At 42.1% G+C, this 26,244-nt stretch overlaps 1 protein-coding gene and 2 long non-coding RNA genes across 6 annotated transcripts in view; 1 reads left to right on the plus strand and 2 right to left on the minus strand.

Annotated features, from left to right (window-relative positions):
• Positions 1–49: 49 nt before the first annotated feature.
• The window catches only part of LOC116655165, a 57,078-nt gene continuing 30,883 nt past the window's right edge, over positions 50–26,244 (minus strand). For 2 of the 4 annotated variants that reach the window (XR_004310310.2, XR_004310309.2), the window contains 3 exons: positions 24,441–25,010; positions 16,017–16,106; positions 50–362 (listed from right to left, as the gene is read on the minus strand). This is a non-coding gene — a long non-coding RNA (uncharacterized LOC116655165). The remainder of the gene's footprint in view (positions 363–16,016; positions 16,107–24,440; positions 25,011–26,244) is intronic. The other 2 variants (XR_004310312.2, XR_004310311.2) reach the window with 2 other exon arrangements.
• On the minus strand, positions 11,679–12,696 carry LOC26513825. Its single transcript, XR_001408514.3, has 3 exons — positions 12,440–12,696; positions 12,262–12,387; positions 11,679–12,194 (listed from the first exon to the last, which is right to left on the minus strand). It is a non-coding gene; the product is annotated as an uncharacterized LOC26513825 (long non-coding RNA).
• On the plus strand, positions 17,659–18,447 carry LOC6504034. Its single transcript, XM_001964015.4, has 2 exons — positions 17,659–18,069; positions 18,134–18,447. Exons 1-2 carry the CDS (start codon positions 17,799–17,801, stop codon positions 18,298–18,300), a joined length of 438 nt encoding a protein of 145 aa, XP_001964051.2. The 5' UTR covers positions 17,659–17,798; the 3' UTR covers positions 18,301–18,447.

Consider the following 26,244-nt stretch of genomic DNA (forward strand, 5'->3'; position numbering starts at 1 on the left):
GACCCCAGGGCAAGATACAGTAAAATTCCCAAAAAAAAAATTCAAAAAATTTCGTTTAAAAAATTCTGCGCGCGACTGTAGGTGCCAGAATGGTAATTCAGGTCTAAAAAAAATATTAATATGAAAATTTCTTCTTGAGCTGCATACAGTCGCGCGGAAAGAAAACACCAAACGGAGGAGAGAATATATTTGGAGTCCGCCCTTTTGGGACATAGCCTCCAAAAAAAACCAAAACAATACAATAAGTTTACATAGAAATTCAATACAAAGTCACTTAAAAATAAAAATGCTGATCCAGTTTGGTCCTTCTAGCCTCGCTCAGGTCTCGCACTGGCCTAGTCCTCGATTATATCGATAAGTTTCTGAAACAAAGAACGAAAAAAAAGTATTTAGTAAATATTCTTTAATAAAAATTAACGAAAATATTAACAGATAATTTTTTTTAGTTTTTATTGAATGGGAAAATGACAATATCTCAGCCAATGGTGGGCCGATCGGGAAATGTTATACCTTCCCGGTTTCAGAATTCTCAGTAGAATAAATCCGTATCAAAAACTGGGTGCAAAATTTTTTACCCATTTTTTCAAATTTTTCCAAGGGGTACCCCTTATGATTTTTGACCAAAAATGGTCAAAATTTTGTTTGTTTGATATTTGAAAAGTTTGGATGCAGATCGAAGGGGATTGGTTCACTGATTCCTAAATGGTATTCCTTTTTTAAATCGGCTGCGAAATAGTTAAAATATTGCCTAAAAACTGCATCAATAACTGCAGTTTTGGGAAAATAAAAATGTTTAAAAATCGAGTTCCAATTTTTTAGTTTTTTGAAAGGAAAAATGTGCATAACTCGGCTAATATTGGGCAGATCGACAAATGTTATACCTTCCCGATCTCAGAATTCTAAGTAGCATAAATTCCAATTAAAATCTGAAAATAAAATTTTTGAACCAATTTTTCAAATTTTTCCAAGGGGTACCCTTATAATTTTTGATAAAAATTGGTTCACATTTTTTTTCCATTTTATTTGGGAAGTTTCAGTGCAGATAGAAAGGGATTGATGTCCTTAATCAAAATTGGTATTCCGTTTTGAAATCCGATGAGAATTAGTGGAGATATTGGCCAAAAAGTACTAAATAGTAGGCATTGTGGCCAAGTCTTGATGAGGTCTGAAAGTCCAACTCTACTGCCTTATTCCTGGGTATAAACACTCCAAGTGCCAGGACCCTCTCACCACCTCTTGTTGAAAGAAATTGGCCATGTCTGGCCGAGAATCAAAAAGTCGCGCACACAATTAGCCAGGCCCAAAGGCAGTGGCGGCTTAAACGGTTGGCCAGTTGGTCGTGGGGGAGGGTCAAGGTTGCCAGCAGGGGGTTAGGGGTTAGGGGGATGGGGCATGAGCCGAATTGTCGCCTGATGTCAGACTGTGCGTCAGAATGGGCAGCCGTGGAAAAGTTGTCCGGCTCCCATTGTTGTTCCCGGCTACGGTATTATTTTTGTTTTTGTATTCAAAGCAGCTGTTAACAACAGAAGTGGGAGAGGAGTGCGGTGGTAGAGGGGGGGACTTGCACATAAAGAAGATGACTTTAGGCTTTTTCCGCCCCGCCAGGAACCTCCAGCCGCTCTCCAAAAACACCCCTGGAAGGGAAGTTTTTCGATTATGCGCTCGTAAAAAGTTCACCGTGGGTGTGTGTGTGCCTTCCTCCATACACACTTAGTCACACACACACACTCATACACACACTCTCACATAAAACAATAGGAGGAGGCACATGTTGACAAAACTCCATGGGCGTAGGCTGGTTGGGAGGTAGGGGGTAACCCCACTCAACGACAATGTCATAAACAAGCAATAAAAAAGCATAAAAAGCTGGCGAAAGCGTTGCGAGGCGCACTGATTACCATGTGATCATCCGACCATCCCAGCATCCCACCATCCTTGCTCCTTCCTTGATGTCCTTTGGCCCCTTCGGGGTCTGCTGGCGCTCCAGGACTCCCACTCCCCGCAGCTAAGGGTATCCTGTCTGAGACAAAAGCCGAAAGCCAGCATGCCATCAGGTCGCGATTTAGTTCTCATTGTAGTGGGTTATCCTGTTTCCTTTTTAATCCTTGCCGGCAAGGATACTATGACTTGTAATTCTCATTTATAATTCGTCATTCTTCATTAAAAGATATAGTAATAGGAGATATAATATAAGATTCTTCTCTTTATCTATAAAGGGACAGAAGTATTAGAAGCAGAAGCTTTCAGGAGAGAGGTAGGAAGGTCCTTTTTCTAACCTGATCTATAAATCAGAGCCCTTTAAACCATTATCCTTAATAAAAACTATATAATTTAATAGCTTCATAAGTCATTAAAGCCTTAAAGTCTCATTTTCTTAGCCATTTAAGAGCCATAGCTGGAAGGCATCTTCCGAGGAACCTCACTACCACCTCCTTACCTTATCCGACGCCCATTAACCCCCGAGTCCTTCATGGACTATATAGCTTGCAGGTAGGACTGTCAGTCCTACGGCGGACTAGGATTTATTGTAGGCCTCGGGTTTGATTTGCGCTTTTCCAGCCAGGACTAAACACTTTAAAGTCCTGCCGCAATGAGTTGCAAGACACACTTGTTCTAACTCTCATTCTAAACCCGCCTACACAAACACAACTCATTTTTAATGCAAATATTTAGTTTTTTTCATGAAGCCAGGTGGTGGTGAGGAGCAAAAAGCAAAGCAAAAGCATACAAAAGCATAAAAAAGCAAAAAAAGCAAAGGCAGGAAAGCCAGGGTCCTGATCAAAGGTTAAAATAAACTGGAGCACGTCATGTAAATGTTTACACATCATCACCACCATTCAGCTAACCAAACATATCGACCTCATCGGGGGCAAGGATGGGGGCAAGGACGTGGCAGGAGCTAGTAGCTGAAGCAGGTCCTGTGAATATCCTTCAACCTCCTAACCCCCTCTCCATTCCATGTTCCATGGCAAGGGGTTCTCAACATTATTGGCGCATATGTTCAACACAAATTCCACAGATTGATGTTGGAATTTTTTTATTAGCATTTCTATTTGCCTCACCCCCTTAGAGCTTCCCTCCCCTCCCCCCTTAAAGTCCTTTTTGTTTTTTGTTTTTTGTTTTTTTTTTTGGATGGCATACGCCGAAAATGTTCATGTCTGTGCCATTGTCCTTGCGCTCCAACCTTCCTGCATGTATTTGGGAGCTTCCCTTCAAACAAAGGCATTTTTAAATTGTGCGTTCTATGCCTTTTTATTTTTGCTTTTTTTGCTTTTTTTGCTTTTTTGTTGCTCTATATTTCCCCTGACAAAAAAAAAAAAAAACAATAAAAAACACACTCACACACACACACACTCACACCATGTAGAATAGAAAAGGGAATAACTGAGAAGGGAAATCGAATTGAAAGCTAAAGAGTAAATCGATTGATTTCATGTTGATTACCTTGATTTGTGTTTCTGGCTCGCAGGCATAGGGGGGGGGGGGGGGGGGGGGGGGGGGGGGGGGGGGGGGGGGAGTGGGCTAAGAGGCTTAGTCCTTCCATTTACAGGCTTTCCCATGCGATGTTTACACAGACCAGGAAGGCACAGACTCCTGCTCAGGACATTCAGGACCTACTCAGTGTCAGTACCTTCCCGCCTTCTCATTTCAGATCTAATCAAAATCAGAATATGCGTCAGATTTGAAAGGATCATAGGGGGTTTTTTGAGCTAAATATTTGACAGAAAAGGAAGTGACTCTCGAAGGACATGTCCCAAAAAATTGTCCCAAAAATATGGGACATTAAAGATTTTTGCTTAATTTTTGAAGGGGTTTTTAAAGAAACTCTTAGAAATTATTAAAAAGAAAAGCCTTAGCCTGAAGAATTTGGCAAATTGAAAAGCTAATCCTTAAGGACATGCTGCAAGAGGGTTTCTACCAAAATCAGAGTGACAAAAAAGGACTAAGAGCCTGCCAAAAAAACAAAAAAAAAAAAGTGACTTCATTAGGCATTCCAAACACGAATTGAAACTTAAAAACTTTGCTGGCTGATAGCGACAAGGTCAGGAGGGGCATGGTATGTCCTTCCTGTATATATATTCGGATATATACAAGGATATAGCTGGAACTAGAGGCGGAGGACTTGGGGCTGGCGAAGGGCGGGGCAGATCCCTTCGATGGGTGCCAAATTGTCGGAGATTGTCAACTAAAATTGGCATTAAGGTGGAAAATCACGTACGCCGCCGGATTCTGACAGTCGGAGGTCCTTGCATTTTTTTCGTCCTTTTTCACAGTTTTTTCAGTTGTTTTTTTTTTTTTTTTTTGGCTTAAAATTGGAACGTTGAAAGGCATGATGACGTCGTTGTCTTCCAGGCCCGTCAACAAATTGAAATGAAATGGAAGGATATACGGGCCATGTCTGAGTATAATTGTATCTGTATCTGTTAGCTGTATCCTTGGTGTATCCCGAACAATGCTGTATCCTTGAGGACGATGATGAAGTTGTTAATAAAGTTGTTAAGTTGATTGGCCCCGGCTAAGAAGCGGAGGCACGGTCTTTGGCTTGAAAGTTCCTTAGTGGGGTTAGTTTTTGGGGCTCATGTGGCATGAGCTGCCCTACCACCCCCCCCCCCCCCCCCCCCCGCCCCTCTCAGCCTGTTATCCTTCGTCCTTTGCATAAATCCGAAGAGGAAATCATCTTGAAGAGGAACCGCAGCTTCTGCCAGGACTCTTCTTGCTCCTCCTCCTTGGCCCGCAGTTTTCTCTTCTCTTGCTCTTACTTCTCTTTATGTTTCTTTTTTGTTTTCCTTTTTTCTTTTTTGCTTTTTGTTTCTTTCTCCCACTTGCTCCGCACTCTACCCTTTGCTCTCTCATGCAGCAGCGTTAAATAAACACAATTTTCGCAGCTGCAACGGCCACCACCCACCTTGCAACCACCCAACCACCCACCTACCACCCACTGCCTCCTTCTTATTGCTGCGGTCGCCTGTTTCATAGTTTCCAATTTCCAAGAGTCCAGCGGTTTTCTTTCTTTCTTTTTCTTTTTTTTTTTATCCTGCATCCTGCATCCTGCCTCCTGCCTCCCAAGGACTCGCCAAGGATCCATCCCTCCCTCCTGCGGCTGCGTTCCATTTGTTGGTTTCGGCTAACGAAAATTTTATTACAACTTTTCTATAATCGACTTGCGAGCTGTGGTCGCACCAAAAAATGTGGCAAGTGGCAAGCTCTTCCTCTTCCTCTTAAGCTCTTAAACCCCCCAAAGGATAATATCGTAAAATTCTTATCGAAGGGATGTTTATGCAAGTATGTTTGCACTTTTCCCCACCAACCGATTATTAAAAAGGATTTGCTTTCTTCCTCCAAGATCGAAATAGTGGCGAGTTACGAGTGTGTGCTTATTGAAAGCAAAGTCCTTAATGTCCTTAAACAAAGTATGCAGGATAAAGTATAAAGATCTTAGATCTCATCAGGCTATGCTGCAAAAAGCTGGAGTTGGGAGAAGTCAGTGAGTAGTCTTCCACGAAAAGTTCTAGCAGTAGAAGTACCGGGTATTAATAGTTTTTACTAAAAAATGCAAATACTAGCTACTAATACCAGTTAGTTGATCCTTTTATCTATAGAAAGGACTATCCTTAGATGTCCTGAAAACCCAAAAGAGGTGTCAGAGATCCTCAAGATCTCTAGTTATCTTCAAGAGATATACTTTTAAGGGTAGAGTGACGAGAACCGGGTATTAATAGTCTTCACTCAAAACTACTATTACTGTCAGTTAGTTGATCCTATTTTTGTGAAAAGGACACCCCCCTGAAAGTCCTGAAAACCCAAAAAAGGTGTCCGACATGGCCGACATTACAGACACTTGAACAAAACTGGAAAATAAAAAGCTCCAAACAGAAAATAGAAACAGAAATAGAAATAGAAACGTGTTAAGTTCACCTCCGGCTGTTTTGTGGCATTTTTGTTGATTTTGTAGGCTTGTGGGTGGCCAACAACAAATTGCGGTACTTGTTATTATCCTGACAGCCACACACATACACACAAGGACACACACATAGACATAGGCATTGAGAGAGAGAGAAACACACGCACAGTGGGAAAGTGGAGCGTGAGGCACTTGTGTCATTTGTAATTGAAAATGAAAATGCAAAAACAACAAAAGGATATGCCAGGCAATAAGGACACACACACACACAGAGAGCGGAGAGGGGAGGGAAGGTGAAGAAAAGGATGAAGTAAGGGGTAAAGAGCACACACAATACGAGTTGCTACTTTGACGTAAACTGCAAAGGGCTCCAAAGGAGCCACCATAAAGGATATAGAGAGGCTATATCCTTGTTATAGTGCTCTCTCTTTTACCGCTACACCCCCTCCCCCCGCTGTATCATCCCATTTCATATCCTTGGTCCTGGCACGCGAAAACCCGTCAATTTATATGCCGTTAGCGTGCTGTCAATGAGCATGAATATGAAGTGCTGCCAGCTAGCCGCCCATTCACCCACTCAGTCACCCACCCACTACCCATCACCCACCACCTACCACCCAGTCAACCACCCACTCATCCCTGTGTGTGTGTTAGTGTGTGTGTAGAACGGAAACGCATTCGTCAGTTCCATCGGAAGGCACTAAAAACTAAGGACACACTAATCAACAAACATTTACGCCGACATTGCGTGCATATTAAACAGTTTACACAGCCTGTTACACTGCAGGAAAAAGGGGGTATATTATTTATTATTAATTTTAGAAGAAAAGTTAAAAAAAATTAAACCAACTTGACTCTTTTCGGACTAATATAGCTCTGTCTAAAAGGATATATAGTTCCAGACTGTATGATAGTTGGTACTTCTAGAGGGCTATCTTTTCTATTGCCTACTTTTCAGGGTCTTAGACTCTTAGATCTCTTAGCTCTCTTAGCTCACATCTACTAGACCTCAATACTTCTCTTTAAAGTCAAATCCCTTTTCTCCCAGTGTAGTCTAAGCCCCAAGGCAGTGGCATAAGACTTATTAACTGAGCATGCCAGGACGTCAACTGGGGAAGATAGGGGAAGGGGCCTCGGAAGGGGTGCCACGTAAAGGGGTGCCACAACAGGGGTGCCACGAAACCTTTGCTTATCCTGGCACCCCTTTACAGCCCCCTCTCCCCCGCCCCCCTGACACACCCCCTCATTTAACTGGCAAACGTAAATTATATTCCGCAATTTATCATTTAAAAGTTTAATGTACTTCTATAAATTTAAGTTGCATGACTCAAGTGTCGGCTCAAACGGGGGCTCAAGAGGGGGTAGCAAGCGCTATTAGTTGCAAAATAAATTGCTTCCCCCCTTAAAGAGAGAGAGAGAGAGAGAGGGGGGGTAAACCAGTAAACCATCAACCAGAAACCAGAAACGAGAAACAGGTTCATGTTCGGTTCGGTTTTTGGGGTTAAGTTTTGTTCCTCAGTCCTTGGTCCTTAGGTCCTTGCTCCTTGGGCGTCCACCCCCCCTCTCTGAAGGTCAAATGGCGTGCCAAGGTGAAATGTATAAATGCCCCAACATGAATTTCAATTGGCAATCGAGGAGGTGGCCATTCTGGTCGGTCTGGTCGGTCGGAGGAGGAGGTGGCTTCCGAAATGAACAATTTTTTGAGGCTTCGGAGTTTGGATTTCTTTCTGGCTAGAATCTTGAAAAGATTATCCTTTCTTCTCCTTAAATAATTGATCCTTGAACTTGTAAAGTTTTGTTTAGATTGTGAGCTGGTAGCTGGGAAGGTAGATCCTTCGCACCATAGTCCGTAAAGGAGAAGAGAAAGAGTTGCTCGCGCATCCAAGTCAGCGGAGCATATTATGGAAACTATTTGCCACCTCGATGGCAGGATGGCAGGATGGCGGGATACTGGAGAGGAATGTGTTGCCAGAAAATGGTAGAAGGGAGAATAAGGACAAAGGACATGAAGGGTGTTGAAGGAGCAAAAGGACACTTCAGTCTGTCGGCATGTAATTTGTTTAGTGTGTGAAAATTAAACATTTTTGTTGCCGCCACTGCCGCCGCCGCCGTCGCTTCCCCGAATCTGTCGACTGTCCTGTGAGTCCTGTGTAGGAAGGACGAAGGACGAAGGACATTGTACTACACGGCGAATGATTGATGGTTTTTCTTAACGAAGAGCGGTACAAACAAATGAAACTTTTGTTTCTTGAATAATAAAATAGCGTAAACAGTGGCAGGATGAGATGCTGATGCCGGCAGGACTCCTTCAAGGAGCAACAGCCACCACAGCCAGGACATACAAGCCAAATCCAAATCCAAAAAGAGAACAGAGTAGAGAACAGAGAAGAAAAGAAAACCATAAGCAAGAAAGGACGAAAAAAAAAACAAAAAACTTACTCTTAATTCCTTAAACAAAAGAATTTTTCAATTTTACGCCAAAATAAGTTTGGCCATGCCAGTAATTTTTCACTTCAAGGGGGTGTGGGGATGTCCTTAGAGGGGGGGGGGTGGTCCTTGGTAGTTGGTATGGTACTTGGTAGTGCAGTAGTCCTTCGTCAGAAGTCGGTCTAGGGACTAACCCCACTCCCAGTGCATCCTAATTAGTTCTAATCATTTCCATGCAAGGATAACACACACACATACACCTTTAAACAGGTCCTAGAGGGGGGATGGGGTTGGGGGGCATGTTACCAAAAACCGAAAGTGTCAAAGCTTATAAACGTCAGGCATAATTATGCCTGCAGGATAATTGTTTAGACACATGAGCATAATGAAAACATGACATGGCATCCTGCGAGAATCAAAATGTGCCCAGCGACTGCCACGCCCCCCACTGCCAGACTGCCAGAGTGTGTCTGTGTGTGTGTGTGTGTGTTAGCTGATGTGTAAATATTTCCTAGGGTGGTATTCTGGTTCCTGGCAACACTTGGGCCCATAAACAAGCAGCCCAAGGTGGCTTGGCAGCGGGGTGGATGGGGTGGAAGGATGTGGGATATCCTGGCCCAGGAAGTGCTGCAAGTGTTGGCTGACAAAAGCGCAAGAAAGCAGGCATACTTAGAGGGAAATGGTGATTTTAATAAAAATGAAAAAAAAAGTCAATCAAGTTAAGTAATTTTTAAAACAAAATATTATAAAAAGTTTCTAAAATCAAATTCATGATCTAAGACTAGTTCATGATCTTGCCAAGTTCTTGATCTTCTTAACGGCATAAACATGACCACTCATCAGCCATTGATGAAAAAGAGACAAAAAAAAAAAAAAAAAGGGACAACATGGTGGCTTCTGGCATTGTTGTTGCTGTTGAGCTTTCATAATACTCTCTCCCCCCACACTCTCTCTCTCTCACACACACACACATGTTAATTACCGTTATCATTATGAATCGCATACAAGACTAATTAGTGTGTTACACTTTCATTTATTGTCGAGGAGGGCGGAGGAGGAGGGCATGTAGGATGACGAAGCTGACAAGAACTCTCATGTACAACAAGGATAATGCACACAAATAAACAAACAAGGACACACACACACACACAAATACACATATGTATATATAGACACCCCCAACATGTTAAGTGTTTAACATAATGAACACGCGTATTACGAGGGAATTAACATGACATTTAACAACGCCACCGAGACCAGATCCGGCCATCGCCAAATACGAATTGTTCTCTGTGATTAAAAGTGTGACACTTTCCGGCAAAGCCTGTCAGCCTTTCCCTTCAAAAACTTCAAACTCTTAGAATCACTTCCACTTCCGTTTCCGGCCAAAAAAAAAATATATATATATAAAAGCCAGCCAGCGAGGCATCATTATCTATTGGATTTTATTGTTATGCTTATGTGGCACTTTTTGGCGGCAAGTTTTTCAGTTTTTTGAAAGAAAAAAGAGTCCAAAGAAAATGGAAAAGTGCCAGACAAGCCGTTACATTGCTTTTAAGCACTTCCGCCGCCAAGGACAATGACCAGAGCCAAAGGATAGCTCTCTATTAGATACAGTTTCTAGGTTTAAAGTCAGAAATTGACAATTAAATCAGGAAAGTGACAGGTTTCGTTGAAAAGTGTCAGTGGACATGGGAAAACATGATTAGACATGTTGAACATGATCAAACATGACTAAAAAGGTGTAAAAAAAGATTTCCCAGTCCAAGGACTATGAAAATTATAACTAAAAAACAAATAATTACCATCTTTGAATTAAAAACTTGCCAAATTAATGGTAAAAATGGCAAATTACACTCAAAACTGTCACTAAACATAACCAAACATGATGAAGCATGATGGAACATGATTTATCCATAATTACATGTAAAAAAGGATATAAGAGAAGAAGAGCAAACGACTATCCTTGAATAGAAAAAAGGATGAAGAAAAAAACAGGGAATAGCAATCAAAAATGCAAAATGCAAACATTGTTCGGCGTTCGCAGTTAATAAATGACGTGAAAAGGACATGTCCGCAAATATGTCACTACGAATGTGTGCGTTAGTGTGTTAGTGTGTGCGTGAGGGACACATTGTTTTTTGATTTTATTTCAGATTTAACGAATATCCTTTCTTCTTTGTCGCTCCAGCTCCAGCTCTGGCTCCGGCGGGCGAATGTGCGCTGAAATATGCCAGAAATGTTGGTTGGCCCCTCCTCCCAAGCTCCTCCCGCTAATGTTTGGAATGTGTATGAGTGTGTGTGTGTGTGTGTCCATTATGCAAATTAATTTTTGGTAACTCCAACAAACACCTCCACACCCACACACACCAAAAGCAATTGCAAACACAACAATGGCTCCGGCTTACCACAAGTATGACGACAAAGTGATGACCAAAAACGCAGTCAGCAACTTTGTGACCATTTAGGCAACAAATACTAGGTCCTGGCAACTCCCCACCCCTTCACCACCTCTCCCTTCAATGGCAGAGCACCCCAGGAGCAACCCTGATCCCCCTGACGATCAAGGTCCCAGAACAAATTCTCATTTTCATTCCAGGTCCTGGTACTATTCCTGCTCCTGTTTCTAAATGCAATGGCCAGTGTCCTTTTTCGACCAAGCAGGGTTGCCTACATCAAAAATAGTCTCTCTAACCTCTAAAGAAAGTATATTTTTCTTAAATTAATTTTTTTAAAATTAAATTTTAATTTAAAAAACTTCTTAAATTCCAAAAAAAGAATGAAACATGAATAAACTCTAATCTTTTTTTTGCAATCATTTTGCGGCCAAAAGTCCTTTCCGCTCCCCTACCCTTTTGCATACACATACATATGCATGTGTATATGTATATATGCATGAGTGTGCTAGTGTGTGGTGGTGTGTGTGTGTGTGTGGTCGCCATCAAAATTGACAAAAATGCAAATTTATTTACAACTGCAGCCAGCGGGCCAGGGTCGAGTTGACGATGGCACTGCCAACTGGTAGGACGGGGGGGTGTAGCGGGGGTAGTGTTGTGCCTGAAACAACTCCACAAAAATCAACAAACACACAAACACCCACACACACACTGATAGCACACATTGCACTGACAGTCGGAGCTGTCAAATGTTGGAAAGTGTATTTGAAAAACGAAGCTGAAAAATGCGCAAAAAAAAAACAAAAACTTTCCAGAAAATTTCCCCAAAAAACCTTGCAGGTTTGTGTTTTCCCAGAAAATAAAAAACAATAGTATACCTGTCGCTACAATGAAAAAAAAACATTAAATAAATGGATGGCATCAAAATATTGCAAGTGAAAAAAATCGTAGCATACTTTTTTGGGTCTTTGCGAAATGTAGGTTGCAAGAAAATCATAGCATACTTTTTTGGGCCACTACCAAAAATAGCTCGCGATATTTTCTTTTAAACAAATATCGAGAGATATATATTTTTTATAATAAAAAAAATGAATTTTTTTTTTGGTTTTTATTTTTCATGGCGAAAAAAAGTCATCAGCTTCACGGAGAAGCCAAGTATCAGGCATCTTCAAGTGGAACCTCCATATGTACGCCTTCACCATCAAGGACACTTTGTGGCAATCCTGTACCTCCCAGCTGCAGGAATCGAGCCTAAATGTCCTTGTAAGAGTTATTCGGCAAATCGCCAGTTTCTTGTATTCCAAAATACAGGTAACAGGTAACAACTTCGGCACCAAACGACGTTTTTTTGAGACAAAGAGGAACTTCAGGAAGAGGAGACGACAGCGAGGATGGAAATAGGTTCTAGACTCTGATCCTTCATCAGAAGACCAGAGGCAACAGAGAGTCCTCCCATCCATTAGTTGTACCTAGAAGACAGTTATGAGCTCTTTGAGGTTGAAGCTCCTTGAAGGAAGAATCCTTCCAACTACTCACACATGGCGACCGTGACACAAAGACTCTAGAACACTCACAGGGACTTCAGAAAGAGGATGACAGCGAGGATGGTCTCTGATCAGATGACCAGAGTGACCACAGAGTCCTCCCATTCATTAGTTGTACCTGGAAGACAGTTATGAGCTCCTTGAAGTTCAAAACTCCCCCAGCTACTCACACATGGCGACCGTGACACATAGACTCTACGAATTCAAGTATTCCACTTCCGCGACTCCACATTCCAAAAATATCACTCTTTTTTTCCAAACATGACACGAAAATTTAGCCAAAAAAATTACACAAAATTTAGGCACAAACAAAAAACAGAAAAAAAAAACAAAAATAAAATACGTTTTTTAGTTTCGAAGACGAGAATTTAGGACCGACATTCTCGAAACATAGCCCCCGAATGAGCTCAGTTGGGTTGGGCCCTGGCCCCTAGACTTTTTTTGACAGAAGCTGGAATTGAAAAAGAAGCCATAGCCTACTTGTTAGGGAAATTCAAAATAGTGTCCTTTAAAGCTTAGTCCTTGGCCCGAGGCCCGATGGAGGATAAGAGAGCCAAAGGATACACAATGGAAGAACAAACTCTTCCTTGCCACCCAGAAGATAAAGTCAAATTAGCTCTGCATGGTTTTCTTTTCTAGTTTTTCTTTCTAGTTTTCGTTTTTTTTCTCTTTTTTCTTTTTTCTTCCAGTCTCCAACGCAATGAAAAGCGATTAAGTGAAAAGTTTGCCACAGTAGCTGGCAGCCAGAGCGCTTTTCTACTCGATTTGATGGCAGAGGCTGCATTCAAATTGTGTTTGCACTTTGCACTCGCTCGGAACAGAGCTTCAGCTTCGATTTTATTTCACGTTTTTAGGCAAGGTCGTCAAAAGAGTTTTCCCCCAAAAAACCGAAGGGGGTCGAGGCAATTGGAAAATTGCCCAAGAGAAAGCCAAAGCCAAAGCCAGAGCCAGAGCTAGAGCCAGAGCCTGAGCCAGAGAGTTCAAAGGTCAGCGAGGAGAAAGGTTGCCTCGGCTAGACTTTAACTTGAAAAGGTATTTTGGGTTGCAAGTCTAGGCTCTTGAATATGCAGGCTACTATATGTACTGGAAGGATATATATATATATAGCCAGCCGATATTCAATGTCGTGGAGGTGGAGGTCCTTGTCGTCCTTGCTACCATGAGCGCCGGGAGACGGGCGACGGGCGACGAGCGCCGGAAGTGGCAATGATAACACGCCAAAAAGGGAAATGAACACTTTTTGGGGCAAATGGGGTGCGACGGAGTTAGTATAAACAACAACAACAACAATAATAAGAGTAGCAACAACAACAACAAGAGTGGCAACTACAACAACAACAATGAGGAGGCATGTCTATATTTTTAAACCAAATTATTCAACAGCGAAGAGCCAAGACTCTAATTAAATTCTTAATTAATTATTTAAACATTAAAAAAATTAAAAGAATAAAAAATAAAATATTTAAGCTTAAAAACTTAATAAATATTAAGTATAAAATAATATAAAAATAATAATAATAATTAAAAACTAAGAAATATGTTCAAAAAGAGCCTTCGAAAGACACCCATACTCTATATCACTCATCCGCCCCGTTGTCTCAGTTAAACAATATAATATTTTCAATTAATTATTTAATCATTAAAAAAATAAATTAAAATTAAAAACTAAATAAATATTAAGTAAAAAATAATATAAAAATAATAAGAATAATAAAAAACTAAGAAATATGTGAAAAAAGAGCATTTAAAGGACACCCATACTGAATATCACTCATCCGCCCCGTTGACTCAGTTATCTTTTTGCCACACCCGTTGCCCTCTCACCAAAAACAGCCACTCCCCCGCCCCACTCTCCCCTCCCTCGCCAACTGTCTGCAGCCTTTGGGCGTAAATTTTATTGAGGTCGAATTGAAAATGTGGCCAAGTGGGTGGGAAGGCAACAAATGGGGGCCCGAAAGGCGTCGAAACGGTGGCAGGAATCAAGTGGCCAGCTGACAGAAGGGGGGAGGTGGTTAAGAGGGGAGGGAGTCTGTGTGAAAAGCAACAACAAGAGGCAAGTGGCAAGTGGCAAGTGGCAAGAGAGATACAAAAACAGAATGAACGACAAATGTAACGAAAAATTAAAAGCATTTTATGCGCAAATGGCACGCGGCATTTAAAACGAATGCGAAATATGGTAACACGCGATTTGGCGGCGACCCCAGCTGACAACAGGCGCAGTCTCATCCTCTTCCTCTCGTCCTTCCTCCGCCTCCTGTCTCCTGATTCCAACCTTGCCACAACCTACCCTACCACCCCCTTGCTACTGGCCCCCGAAAAACAGCCATCACAGTGCGTATAATTTATGTGGCATTTAATGAAAACGGAATTGAAATTTAGTGCGAATTTATTAAATGATTTTAAATTGATGTTGGTCTGTGGACCGCATGGCCTTCGCTCCTCCCTTCCCTTGGCCATCGACCGAAAAACATTTAAATTATTGGCTAGATGGCGGGTAGAAGGGGGCGTTGGATGATGACAGGGGCGTTGAGAGGAGGGGAGGGGAGATTGTGAGTGATTTTTGGGATTTTGGGACTAAATTTCATATTCAAGATCATGTTAGGAGCATGATTGATCATGTCTGTGCAGGAAAAGTATGACAGGGTTGGCAAGAGTGTTTAGAGTGAGGGGTTTTTCAAGCTCTAAGCACATTTAGAGGAACGGTAACACTTTTTATAGGTTATGGCTCATAAGGAAGATCTTCTTTGAACGTGATTGATCATGACTGTACATGACACTTAAGAAGAGGATAGAAAGAGTGTTAAGACTTTAACTTTAAGGAACTAGGAACTTAAACAAGAAACAAGTTAAGATTTGTTTTGAGGTTATGGTTGGTATTTATGATCATGTCTGTACAGGAAACCTTAAGAAGGACGATAACCAAGAGCTTATAAAAGAAAGTAAACACTTTTTATAGGTTATGTGTCATGTTCAAATAAGTATGACCAGAGCCTTGAAAGTGAGATCTAACAAGCATTACTTTTAAAGGTTATGGCACATATTCAAGAAAACGTCTGTACATGATTGATCATGTCTTAAGCAGAGACCTAAAATAAGTATGACCAGAGTCTTGAAACTGAGACCTTGTTGTTTTTTTTAGAGGTATAGATTTGAATTTGAAAAAAACCAAGAACTCTACAAAAAACAAGTAATATTTTTATAGGTTATGGCTTACATGATTGACCATGACTGTACCTGAAAAATAACAGCCTTAAATTACAGCTTGCAAATGACGAAAAGCTAATTAAATGTTATTCATCGGATTGGTTAACAATAATTGGAATTGGTAATGGAAATGGAAATGGTTGTGGCAGTGGCAGGGTGGCAAGTTGGCTACTGGGCTAAAAGTGAAAATTGCGCATTAATTAAATTTATAAGTGAGCGGATACCGCGCATCATTAGAGACGCACAATTAATGTGAATATTGTTGGAAATGCAACCTATCACCCACCTATCACCCACCTATCACCCACCTAGCACCCACCTAGCATCACCCTAGCACCTAACCCACCCACCTAGGGGGTAACCGCAAAAAGTAAACTTGTTGGCCGGCATATGTACAGGCCGGCATTTGTGTGCAGGAGGAGGTACGATGTCTGCGGCTCGTGTGTGCAATTAAATTGTATAATTTTACACAATTAACAAACAAACAAAGTGGAAAAACTGAAAAATCTCTTTCCAAACAAAACGGTTAACATATGTACTTACTTTCTCTCTCTCTCTGACACTATATCCTGTATTGAAATACAAATATATTTTAATTGTACACCTTGCTTTTTTCACACACACGTAATGCATCTGAAACGAAATAATTTCAGGTGTTATTAATTTCAAAAAAAAAAGAGGAAAAAACATATTATTAATGGAATAAGTGAATGGAATAAGAGACTTCCATTATTCATGTTTGTTTCGGAATTTCATAAGGACACGCGCGTGTGCCGTGGAATTTTTGTGGCATAACTACTTTGTTTGCCGAATGGCTTTGATTTAACATTAATTTCCAAGAATTTTAAACTAGATTAGTAGCAGGATGTCCATCTGAGACTTTAACTCACAGCAGTTGCAGCTGCAGCTGTTGAATCATTAAGCATTAAGCCCGTTGTCTGCGGCACGTTTGGTCGCATTTATGCAACATCTAGTGGCACGGGTGGCACGGGTGGCACGGGTGGCAGCCAACTCGATCGCATTGTGGAGTCATATTTGAGGGCAGCTAAAAGTGAAAATCGGCCAGCAAGCTATCCCATGGTAGTCATGGTAGAACAAAAAACCACAATGGCACAGCCATGACAATAGTGGGTCCTCCACCACCCCACCAGGAGGACCTCCCTGTCCTGTCGCCATCCTCTCCCCCTCGTCGCCACATCGCTAGGACTCCCTTTTAATTTCGAAATGCCGCCAAACGCTGCCGCAAAATGTGAGTTATTAAAATTGTGGACTATTTGTTTGCATTTTGCAATTCCGTTCGCCGTTCGCCGCTTCTGCTGTTTCCAGTCGCCCATCATTCTATATTTTTTCGTCTATCTCCTTCGTTTTTTATTGTTTAAATGCTTTTTTCTTTATTTTTTTGCGTCCTAGCTGCCCCAGTTTCAGTTCCCAGTCTCGTTCTCTTCCGTTTTGTTCGCAGGCAGTGAGCCTAAATATGTTTTATGTTCTCCGCCGTCGAATGCCGAACGAACGCTGCCGTGCAAATAAAGGACTCTGTGACAACGAACCAGATCACAGTGATGCCAGATCGTGCGATTTTTCATGTTCAGACTTGAAATTTTCGTGTTCAGACTTGTTTTTTTCATGTTAAGACTTAAACACATAACAGTGATGCCAGATCGTGAGTTTTTCATGCTAAGACATGCTTATGTTATGTTTAGACTCTCTTTTTTCATGTCTAGACTTGTGCCAGATCACAGTGATGCCAGATTGTGCTTTTTTCGTGTTCGGACTTGCATTTTTCATGCTAAGACTCGAATTTATCATGTCTAGGCTTGCATTCTTCATGTTTAGACTTGTATGACGCCGAACCATATCACAGTGATGCCAGATTGTGCGTTTTTTATGCTAAGACTTGAATTTTTCATGTTCAGACTTGCTTTTTCCATGTCAATACTGGCATTTATCAAGTCTACGCTTGTAGGACGCTGAACCAGATCATAGTGATGCCAGATCGTTCTATTTTCGTGTTCAGAATTAAATTTTTCATGTTCAGGCGTGCCTTTTTCGTGTATAGACTTAAATTTCGGTCAGTATATCTGTCCCAAGTAATCCATGACTGAAATTGTTTGATTTTTTCCAACTTTTTCCCTCCCAAGTAGGCCCTGACTGGAACTGTCAAACTTAAGAGCCAGATCCCTAGCCCCTTCCCAGTCATTCAACACCCGCACTCCGAGCAGTGAGGTCGTTTTAAAATTTAGTCCAGTATATTTGGTGAAAATCCAAAAATTATCCCCTGTTTTTGTTTCATAAGCACTTTTCTGGTATTATTTTCGAACTGGGAACATGGAATTCCAATCGCTCTTGGATACAATGAAAAAATCATCTGCCAGGACCCGTAACTCCTCGAGGACCTGCAAGCGAGGACCTGCCGCAGAGAAGCGATCGAAGCACAAGAACAAGAAGGAAGTCCGAGTGGCGAAGAAGCAGAAAGCCAAGGCTCCCATAAAGAAGACGAAGACGAACCGGAAGGTCTGCGCCAAACAGGGCAAGAGTGGAAAGAAATTGAAGTCGATTCTGAAGTGTGGGGGTCAGCGTGGAAAGGTGAAGAATACACGTGAGTTCTAGGGATCCAAGGATCTATAGATCTAAAATTTTAATATTTATTATCCTTTTTCCAGAATGCCGCGTCCGCTTCGCTGGCTGCATGTGCGCGGAAGGCAAGGCCGCAGGACAGGCGATCTGCCTGCAGTGTTTGGGGAATATCTGTGATCTGGTCAGAGCCGGGGTGACGCCCAGTGAGATGGAGATGGTACTTCGCCATAGGTACCACAAGTGGCACACATAGGCGCATCAGAACACAAGACACTTTCTCTTAGTAATAGGTATTAGATTAGTTTCAAAATTGTTAGTTTTCGAATTTTTTTTTATTTTTTTTTTGGTAAAAAGTCGCCTTTTTTTTCTAAATTTTAAATAAATTTTGATTGAAAATGGAGACAGTGTGGTGGGAAGTAAAGCTACAAGTGGTGGTGGATGGTGGAAGGTGATGGCAACTCTGGTCATGTCGCTTAAACGTTTTGGTTGACAACCCGTCAACCCGTCGCTGTCTGGATTTTGGTGCCTGGCCCCTCTGGCTCCTGCCTGACTTCTAATGGCAGGACACACACACATGTCCTTCGCACAAGTCTCTGCATGCCTGTGCATGTCTGTGCGTGTGTGTGCTTGTCCGAGCATTCATTATTGCTCTCCCTCATCTCTATTCCACGTTCGTAACTGTATCTGTGTATCTGTATCTGTATCTGTATCTGTATCTTCCTGGTGCTGCTGCTGTTGCATTGTGGCACTTATTAAAAATTTTCTGGTATTTTTTCTTGGGTTTTTGTTTCATCCCAGGGTCGGGTCTTTGTCTGCCCCAAGGGTTGAAGGATGTAACAGTGCGGTGTGTGTGGTGTGGTGTGTAGTGTGTGTGCTGTGGTGTGGCATGGAGCTAGAACGGAATCTTCTTTTGTTTATTTATCTTTTTGCTCGGCTTCGAATAACAAATCATTTTGGCTTTACACATATTATGCGGCACCCCCCCTTCCTTGCCACTATATCCTTTTTTCTCCTTTTTTTTCTGTAGCATCCATTGTGCAACGTACGGTTGCAGCCGTTGCAATTGACTCCACTTTTGTCAAACGTATTGTTTTAGTCCGACCCAGTCCACCCACTTTGTTTTTTTTTTAAGCCACAATCAGCCTACCACCCATCCCTCTACACTGAGAGAAGTTCTTCTAGTTTTTAGTATTTAAAATATTATTTTTTTGTTTTATATTTTTAAGAGATTTGTGGCCCAAGTCTTCTCTGATCTCTCAACTATAGCATGCCCTTTGGGTTTAAAGGTTTTAATATTTTTTTTTTTATCCTTTTCCGCTCTGATCCTTTGGCGGTTTCCTCTGCCGCAGTCTCCTTTCCTTTCTGGTTTTATTCTTTGCTTTTTTTTCCCCTTTTTTTTATTGTTTCCACAGATTGTCATAGATACAGATACTAACGGGGTTCTTTGTCCCTCTTGTTCTTCTCTGGTAACATTTTATTCCTTTCGTCCTTTTTTTGTTCTTGTTGTTGGTGCTTCTTCATCAATCTTGGTTGCTTTTTATCCCCTTGCCCCTTGCTCCTTTGCTCCTTCCAGGGGCGTAGGGATCTCTGAGAGAGAGAGAGATCTGAGAGGTAGGCAGATTTCTATTGTCCTTGTCGCGTTTGCCTCGCCTCTAACAACAATTTTCCATTCATTGTTGTGTTTTTATGATTTTTTTTTACTATTTTTTATCATTTTTTTTTAAGCCTAGTTGTTGTTGTTGTTGTCCAACTGCATAAATGTCAGCATCAGGCCATTGTCTCAGCAATCGCCTCCAAAACTCATTAGAACCAGAAGTTTCCATTCATGCTTTTCGCCCTAAAATAAATGATTAGAAACTTTTCAATTGAAACGAAACGAGAGATTGGAGGGAAAATCTCGTTATAATCATTGATCTTGGAGCGAAACACGATAACTTCTTATCGCCAAGAAGGACCTGCGAGCAGCCCCACTTGGTAGTCGTCTAAGCCGCTTTCCTCGTTGCCAGTTTCCTCTCAAAACTCTCGTCCTTTTTTCGGGCCATGACGGGCTTAAGCCTGTCAAACTGTTGCACCTTAAATTGTGGTCGAGTCGCAGGACCTGCAACCAGAGAAACCAACGACCAAGGACCAAGGACCAAGGACCTGGGCCTTATCGCGTCGCCAGTCGGCAGTCCTGCAGTCGGCGCTTCACGCTCCAGAAGCGAAACCGGATGTGACATCCTTTTAAAGTCGGAAGTACTTATGCTTAAGCGTGCGTCCTTCCAGGAGCAGGCAGGCCAGCCGGCAGGCAGGCAGGCAGGCAGGAGCCAGGACCTGTCTCAGTCAGCCGGCTGTCAAGCTGAAATACTACTCTGACTCTGCCACTGCCACTGACTCTGCCACTGCCACTGCCACTCGTTTACACCTTCTTCCCACAAAACCCTTTTTCGCAATCCTTGTCGTCTCGTCGGCTGTCTTGCATCATTTTTGTACTTAAAAATTGTTGCCAACATTAAAAAACAACAAGGCAGGACCTCCTCTCTTGCTGATTTCTCAGTGTTCAGTTCAGATATGAGTGGGCTTCTACACTTTATATGTTATGATGTAAAGGATCTCTCAGGAAAGTCAAATCACACGGCTCTTGATGTTGGGTTTCGAAGAAGATAAGATATGAAGACATGGACTCGAAGGACCAAAATAGCTTCAAGAATTATTCATAAAGGCTCTCTCTTAATGAATCTTGCTAATTGATAGCTGTTCTAAACGATTTCTTGATGTAAACTTTGTATAAAGATGCAATGAAAGAGGCTCGAAGGACCAAAAGAGTTTAGAACCATGCTCATTTTCATTCTAATAGCCTTTCTTATTGATTTCTTGATGTAAACTTCACATATAGTTATAAAAAAGAAGGCTCGAAGGACCAAAAGGGTCTCACAAATGATAAACTAAGGCTCTCTCTCAATGAACCACTCCTTTCTAATGCAAACTTCAAAAAATAAAGATTTTGTGTCTCGAAGGACCAAAAGAGTTTCATTATATCAGAAATAATAATATTGAGGCTCTCTCACAAACGCATATTAATAGTTTTTTGAATAAAACAACTTCTTTCTTGAAGACTTAAGTCTTAAAGACTTTGCAAAGAAGTAGGCTCGAAGGACCAAAAAGGCTATTTCTCTGAAAACCATTTAAAGTGATGGCTTTTTAAATTAAAGAACTTGTTTTAAGACACAATATACATAAACTAATATAGACATAAAGAAATAGGCTCGAAGGACCAAAAAAGCAAACAGAAATTATGATATTTAGACACTCTCTCTCTCTCGCTCCAAAAACCCATTTTAATTGATAGCTTTTCGAATAAAAGACCCACTCGCTGGATGTAAATTTTAAAGAAATATATAAGGTAAAAAAATATATGGGGGCGGAGAGGAAAAAAAAAAATACAAAAATCACTTTACACCCGCAATGCGAAAAACATTCGGCGGTGTCTTTACGGCTATTTAAGTGCCGTGGGGTGGCACGTCCGGTTCGAGTTCAAGTTCGTTTTCAGTTCAAATGGTCCAAGGATATGGGCTATGCGCGAATTCCTTCGGTTCTCCTTCAGCTTTTGGCCAGCTCACTTCTTTGTATTTATTGGAAACAGACACGCGACTGCTGCATATTTTATAAGCTCCTACCAGGACTACTACCACCACCAGGAGAACCGACTGTAGTGCCAGGACGAGAAATGGACGAAACCCCGGAGTGCTTTTCAGAGGGGCTCTCGTTACAAATTGTAATAAACCTGAACATCCGCTGCTATTAAGTGACTTCTAATCAACTTTACGGCATCATTTTTTCAGTTCGGAGGTTCTCCATTCGGAGGTGGAGAGTCCAGGTGTTAATGATTCAATAACGTTCACCTTTAATAGCCACCGACAGCACTAGGGTGGCAGACAGCACTCTAATGCGGTTATGTTTTCGGGTGGACGTCTGTCGCCCCCAAACTTTCACTTATTTTTGGTTAGAGAGAGTGGGTGGGTGTTGGGGTAGAGAGTTGGGAGGACTGACCTCTCTCTCACCCAACTGGTCAATTGTTGCGTAACTTTCAATTTGTAAAAACATTCCGGCCCAGTTGCGGCAGAAACCTAATCAATTTGAGGGTTCTGGTCTGTGTCCTGGGTTCTGGGTCCTGGGAAGATCTGGGCCACCATCGACTAGTCCAAGTCCAAGTCCAACTCCGATTCCGATTCCGATTCCGATTCCCGGACATTAAAAGCAACCATTAACTTTTAAATGAAGCAACGGAAACAAGATAAGCACGTGAAGCGACAAGGCGACCCTCGTTCGCCCTCTTCCGTCACTCTCCCCCTTCCCTCCCAGATAGTATCTCTGCCACGCCCACCACGTCGCCGCTCACAAATGACCCATAATTATTCAATAAGAAATAATAAAGCATGGGGCAACGGGGGTCCTCGAGTTACTCAGGACTCAGGACTCAGGACTTGGGAGTCGGAACTCGGGACCTGCAAACACATATTTCCATTGATGGACAGTCGCCGAGCGCCAAAAGGTGGCAAAAATGGGGAGGCAACGATGCACTGAGAGGAATTAGGAGGTTTTTAAAGGGAAAACTTTATATTTCTTAAGTAGAGTTGGTAGAAGTGAGCTAAAAGTGGTAGTAGGTTTTCAAGGAGTTGTTCAATTCAAAGAGCTACTAAACCCTATAGGATCTTCACAAGTACCGGGTATGATATATGTAGTCCTGAAGCTCTACTCCTTCTTTCTCTCCTTTAAGGGTCTATTTGAGGTATATCTCTTATTAGGTAAGTAGGTAGGTCTAGTCCCAAATCTCTACTGTACAAGCCCTAGAGCTCTACTCTACTCCACAAGTACCGGGTATCATATAGTCTTGAAGCATTGCTCCTTCTTCCCAACTTTGATGGCACTTTTTTTGGGTACTTGGTTTTCAAAGAGAAGGTAGAACTCTCAAAGAGCTATTAAACCCTATAGGATCTCTACAAGTACCGGGTATCACATCATCTAGTCCTGAAGCTCCACTCTTCCCACCTCCCTTTCAAGGCCCCTCCTTCCTGATTTCTAAACTGAATTTCAATCTAAAATATACAGCCCTTCTTCCCAACATTGTAAGCCTATTTGTCGCTAAAACCACGATTGGGAAACCCCTAATTTAAACACAATTTCTCGCAGTGCAGTCATTGTGCTGCTTTGACGTTGACCAGGCCAAATGATTGTTGCGTGACTGGCAACTTTTTTCAATGAAAATTCCTTAATTTGCCCCGATAATCGGTCCCAGCCACACCCCCAGAAGGTCCTCCAGAAGGCCGCCCCGAAAAACCCCAGACACCCCACGGTACCACGGTACCCCGGAACTTGGAACTTGGAACACCCCCATAAGCAATGTTGTCGCTGTAAAGTAGTTACATTTTGTAGCGATTTGTGCCCGACAACCGACAACACCACACCACACCAATAAACCCGGGGCAGGACACGGGGCCAGGACATGGGGCAGGACACGGGGGGACTGTTGATTTTCAAACAAAAAAAACAAGAAAGGCAAAAAAAAACAAGAAAGGAAAGCTAACTTCGGGCGGAGCCGAAGTTGATATACCCTTGCAGTTCAGTCGCAGTCCGCTAGGTGGCGCCACGCATCTTATATTATTAGATATACAGCGGATCGTATATAGTCGGCCGATCCTTATGAAATTTGGCAAATCAGATTATTTTGTCTAAAATAGAATCTGTACCAAGTCCCATCTTTCTAACTTAAAAAACAGTAAAGTTATGCCAATTCCGATCGTTGTATGACAGCTATAGGATATAGTCGGCCGATCCTTATGAAATTTTGTACATAAGATATGTTGATCAAATATAACATGTGTGGAAAGTCCCGACCCTCTATCTTAAAAAACAACGAAGTTATGGCATTTCCGATCAATCAGTTATATGGCAGCTATAGGATATAGTCGACCGATCCCGGCCGTTCCGACTTATATACTACCTGCAAAAGAAAGAAGGATGTGTGCAAAGTTTCAACTCGATAGCTCCAAAACTGAGAGACTAGTTTGCGTAGAAACCGACAGACAGACAGACAGACAGACAGACGGACAGACAGACAGACGGACAGACGGACAGACGGACATGCTCATATCGACTCAGGAGGTGATCCTGATCAAGAATATATATACTTTATAGGGTCGGAGATGTCTCCTTCACTGCGTTGCACACTTTTGACCAAAATTATAATACCCTCTGCAAGGGTATAAAAACAGAAATAGCCGGAAAAAGTGGAGTCCTATGTCAGAAAAAATGTCAGAAGGTCAGTGCAAAGTAGTTTCGTATTAAGGGGCTACTATTTTTGGGTCTTAAAGTAAGTTTGTTTCTTAAAAAATATAATAGAAAGTCCAGACTTACCAATAGTCTCGGTCTTGGTCCATCTATTGTAGATCCTTGCTGAGATTCTGTTGAATATTTTGTGGAATACCCGAAGTCCCGAATCACCTTTCATTCCATTCTAGTTTCAGGACTCTGCCTTTTAATTATAATTTTAATTTTAATGAGCCCTTTTTGGGGGGGGGGGGACAACTGCGATTAGCAAAATAAGCCGACATGCTCATGTGAACAAAGTCTCTACAATATTAGGCTGTAATTTTCAGAAAAGGGTCCTGATTCCCGAAACCGGATTTCAGATTAAAATTACCCGATTTTGGTTATTTTTTTTTTTTTTTGTTCGAATCCGAACCAGAACCAGAAGCCCCCAAAAAGCCACCAAAAGCGGAAAGCGGAAAGGTCTCTCCTCCGGGGAGGCCTTTAATTATGTGTTCCTGGGCTGTCATCTGTTTCAAATGTGAGATGATGTTGTTTGTTGTTTACGGTTTACCATCGACTGTTTACTGTTTACTGGCTTTTGGCTTCGTCCTTGTCCTCGTCCTCGTCCCCATGTCCTTTGGGATAAGGGCACAACAATGCATTGTAATTTCCCATCTGAAAATCCACAATGAACAAGGTTTTTTTTTTGAAAAAGGTGGTAATTTGGAAAGTGGATGGTGGGAGGCTAGGAGCTATGAGGCTTTGGATGGTGGGTATTTAGTGTCACATCATTAAAATCGACAAACAACTTTCGGGGAAAGAACAATTCAGCAAAACTAGTAACCCGGAGATCCTGCCAGGACCAATCTCAACCAATGAGATTCCACAAAATTAATGAGTCATCGTAAAAGTTAACAACTTGCACAAAATTTGTTTATCTAAAGTGCTAAGCTTCGTTATAGCTTCGTCTTCTATAAATTGATGTACTCGATTGGGTTGGCAGGGCAGGCCAGGGCAGGAGAATCCCAGAAAGGATAACTCTAGGTGGGGGAGGGGGGGTAACACGCAGACGTAATCACTTTTTAAGTGTTGGACAATTTATGATACATGAAAGTGTTCCACTTGCCAGGCACACACACACACACCTTATTCCGATATCCTTGCGAAAGGGTTGGGTCTCAAAGGGTAGCACTCATAGAAGTCCTTTCGTCCTGTGTGTGTGTGTAGATATCTTGTCAGCGCAATAAACACCTCAAAGTTGATGACATTTCATTAAGATCAAGGTGTGGGAGGTCGGTCTGAAGGCAGAGCCAAATGAATTTACCTTTGGAGCATGAAAGTGGGTTTCTTTTTGGGGACCCATAGAACCCACCCACCCCCTTTTTGGCATCCTTTTGCGGCCCAGCCCCCCCACCGCAGCCACCATTGATGAAAATTTTCGTGTTCATTTGGTGAAAAGGTTTGCCGCCAAGGAGCTTCCTTCACGACGCATTGAATTTCATTAAAACAAGCGCAAAAGTGCTTTTACCTTTCCAGCCTCCAGCCTCCAGCCTCCTTGCCACCAGCCTCTTGCCACCTGCCATCATCTCATCCTTGCCACACTCATCAGCATTCGTTACCCACATGCTAGGATGCTAGGATGCTTGGCTGCCAGGACATCTAGGACTTATGATAGGCAGTAGACAGAGTAGGCAGACTTCGCCGCGACTCTCGCTCTCAATCGCTGGCTGTCAGGACTAAGTGTTGCCGCCTTTTTGTCCTTATTGGTCTCCTTGATTTGCCTAAGTGATGTGGCGGGAAGGGCGTTGTGTTTTTTGTTTTTTTTTGGGAAAAAAAGGAGTGGGCTTAAGCACTTGGTAAGTGAATTTTGCGATGAGAGCAAAGCGAGAGCCGAGCAAAGTGCCTTTGA

The sequence above is a fragment of the Drosophila ananassae genome, chromosome XL (genome assembly GCF_017639315.1).
Source record: "Drosophila ananassae strain 14024-0371.13 chromosome XL, ASM1763931v2, whole genome shotgun sequence".
Classification (NCBI taxonomy): Eukaryota; Metazoa; Arthropoda; class Insecta; order Diptera; family Drosophilidae; genus Drosophila; species Drosophila ananassae.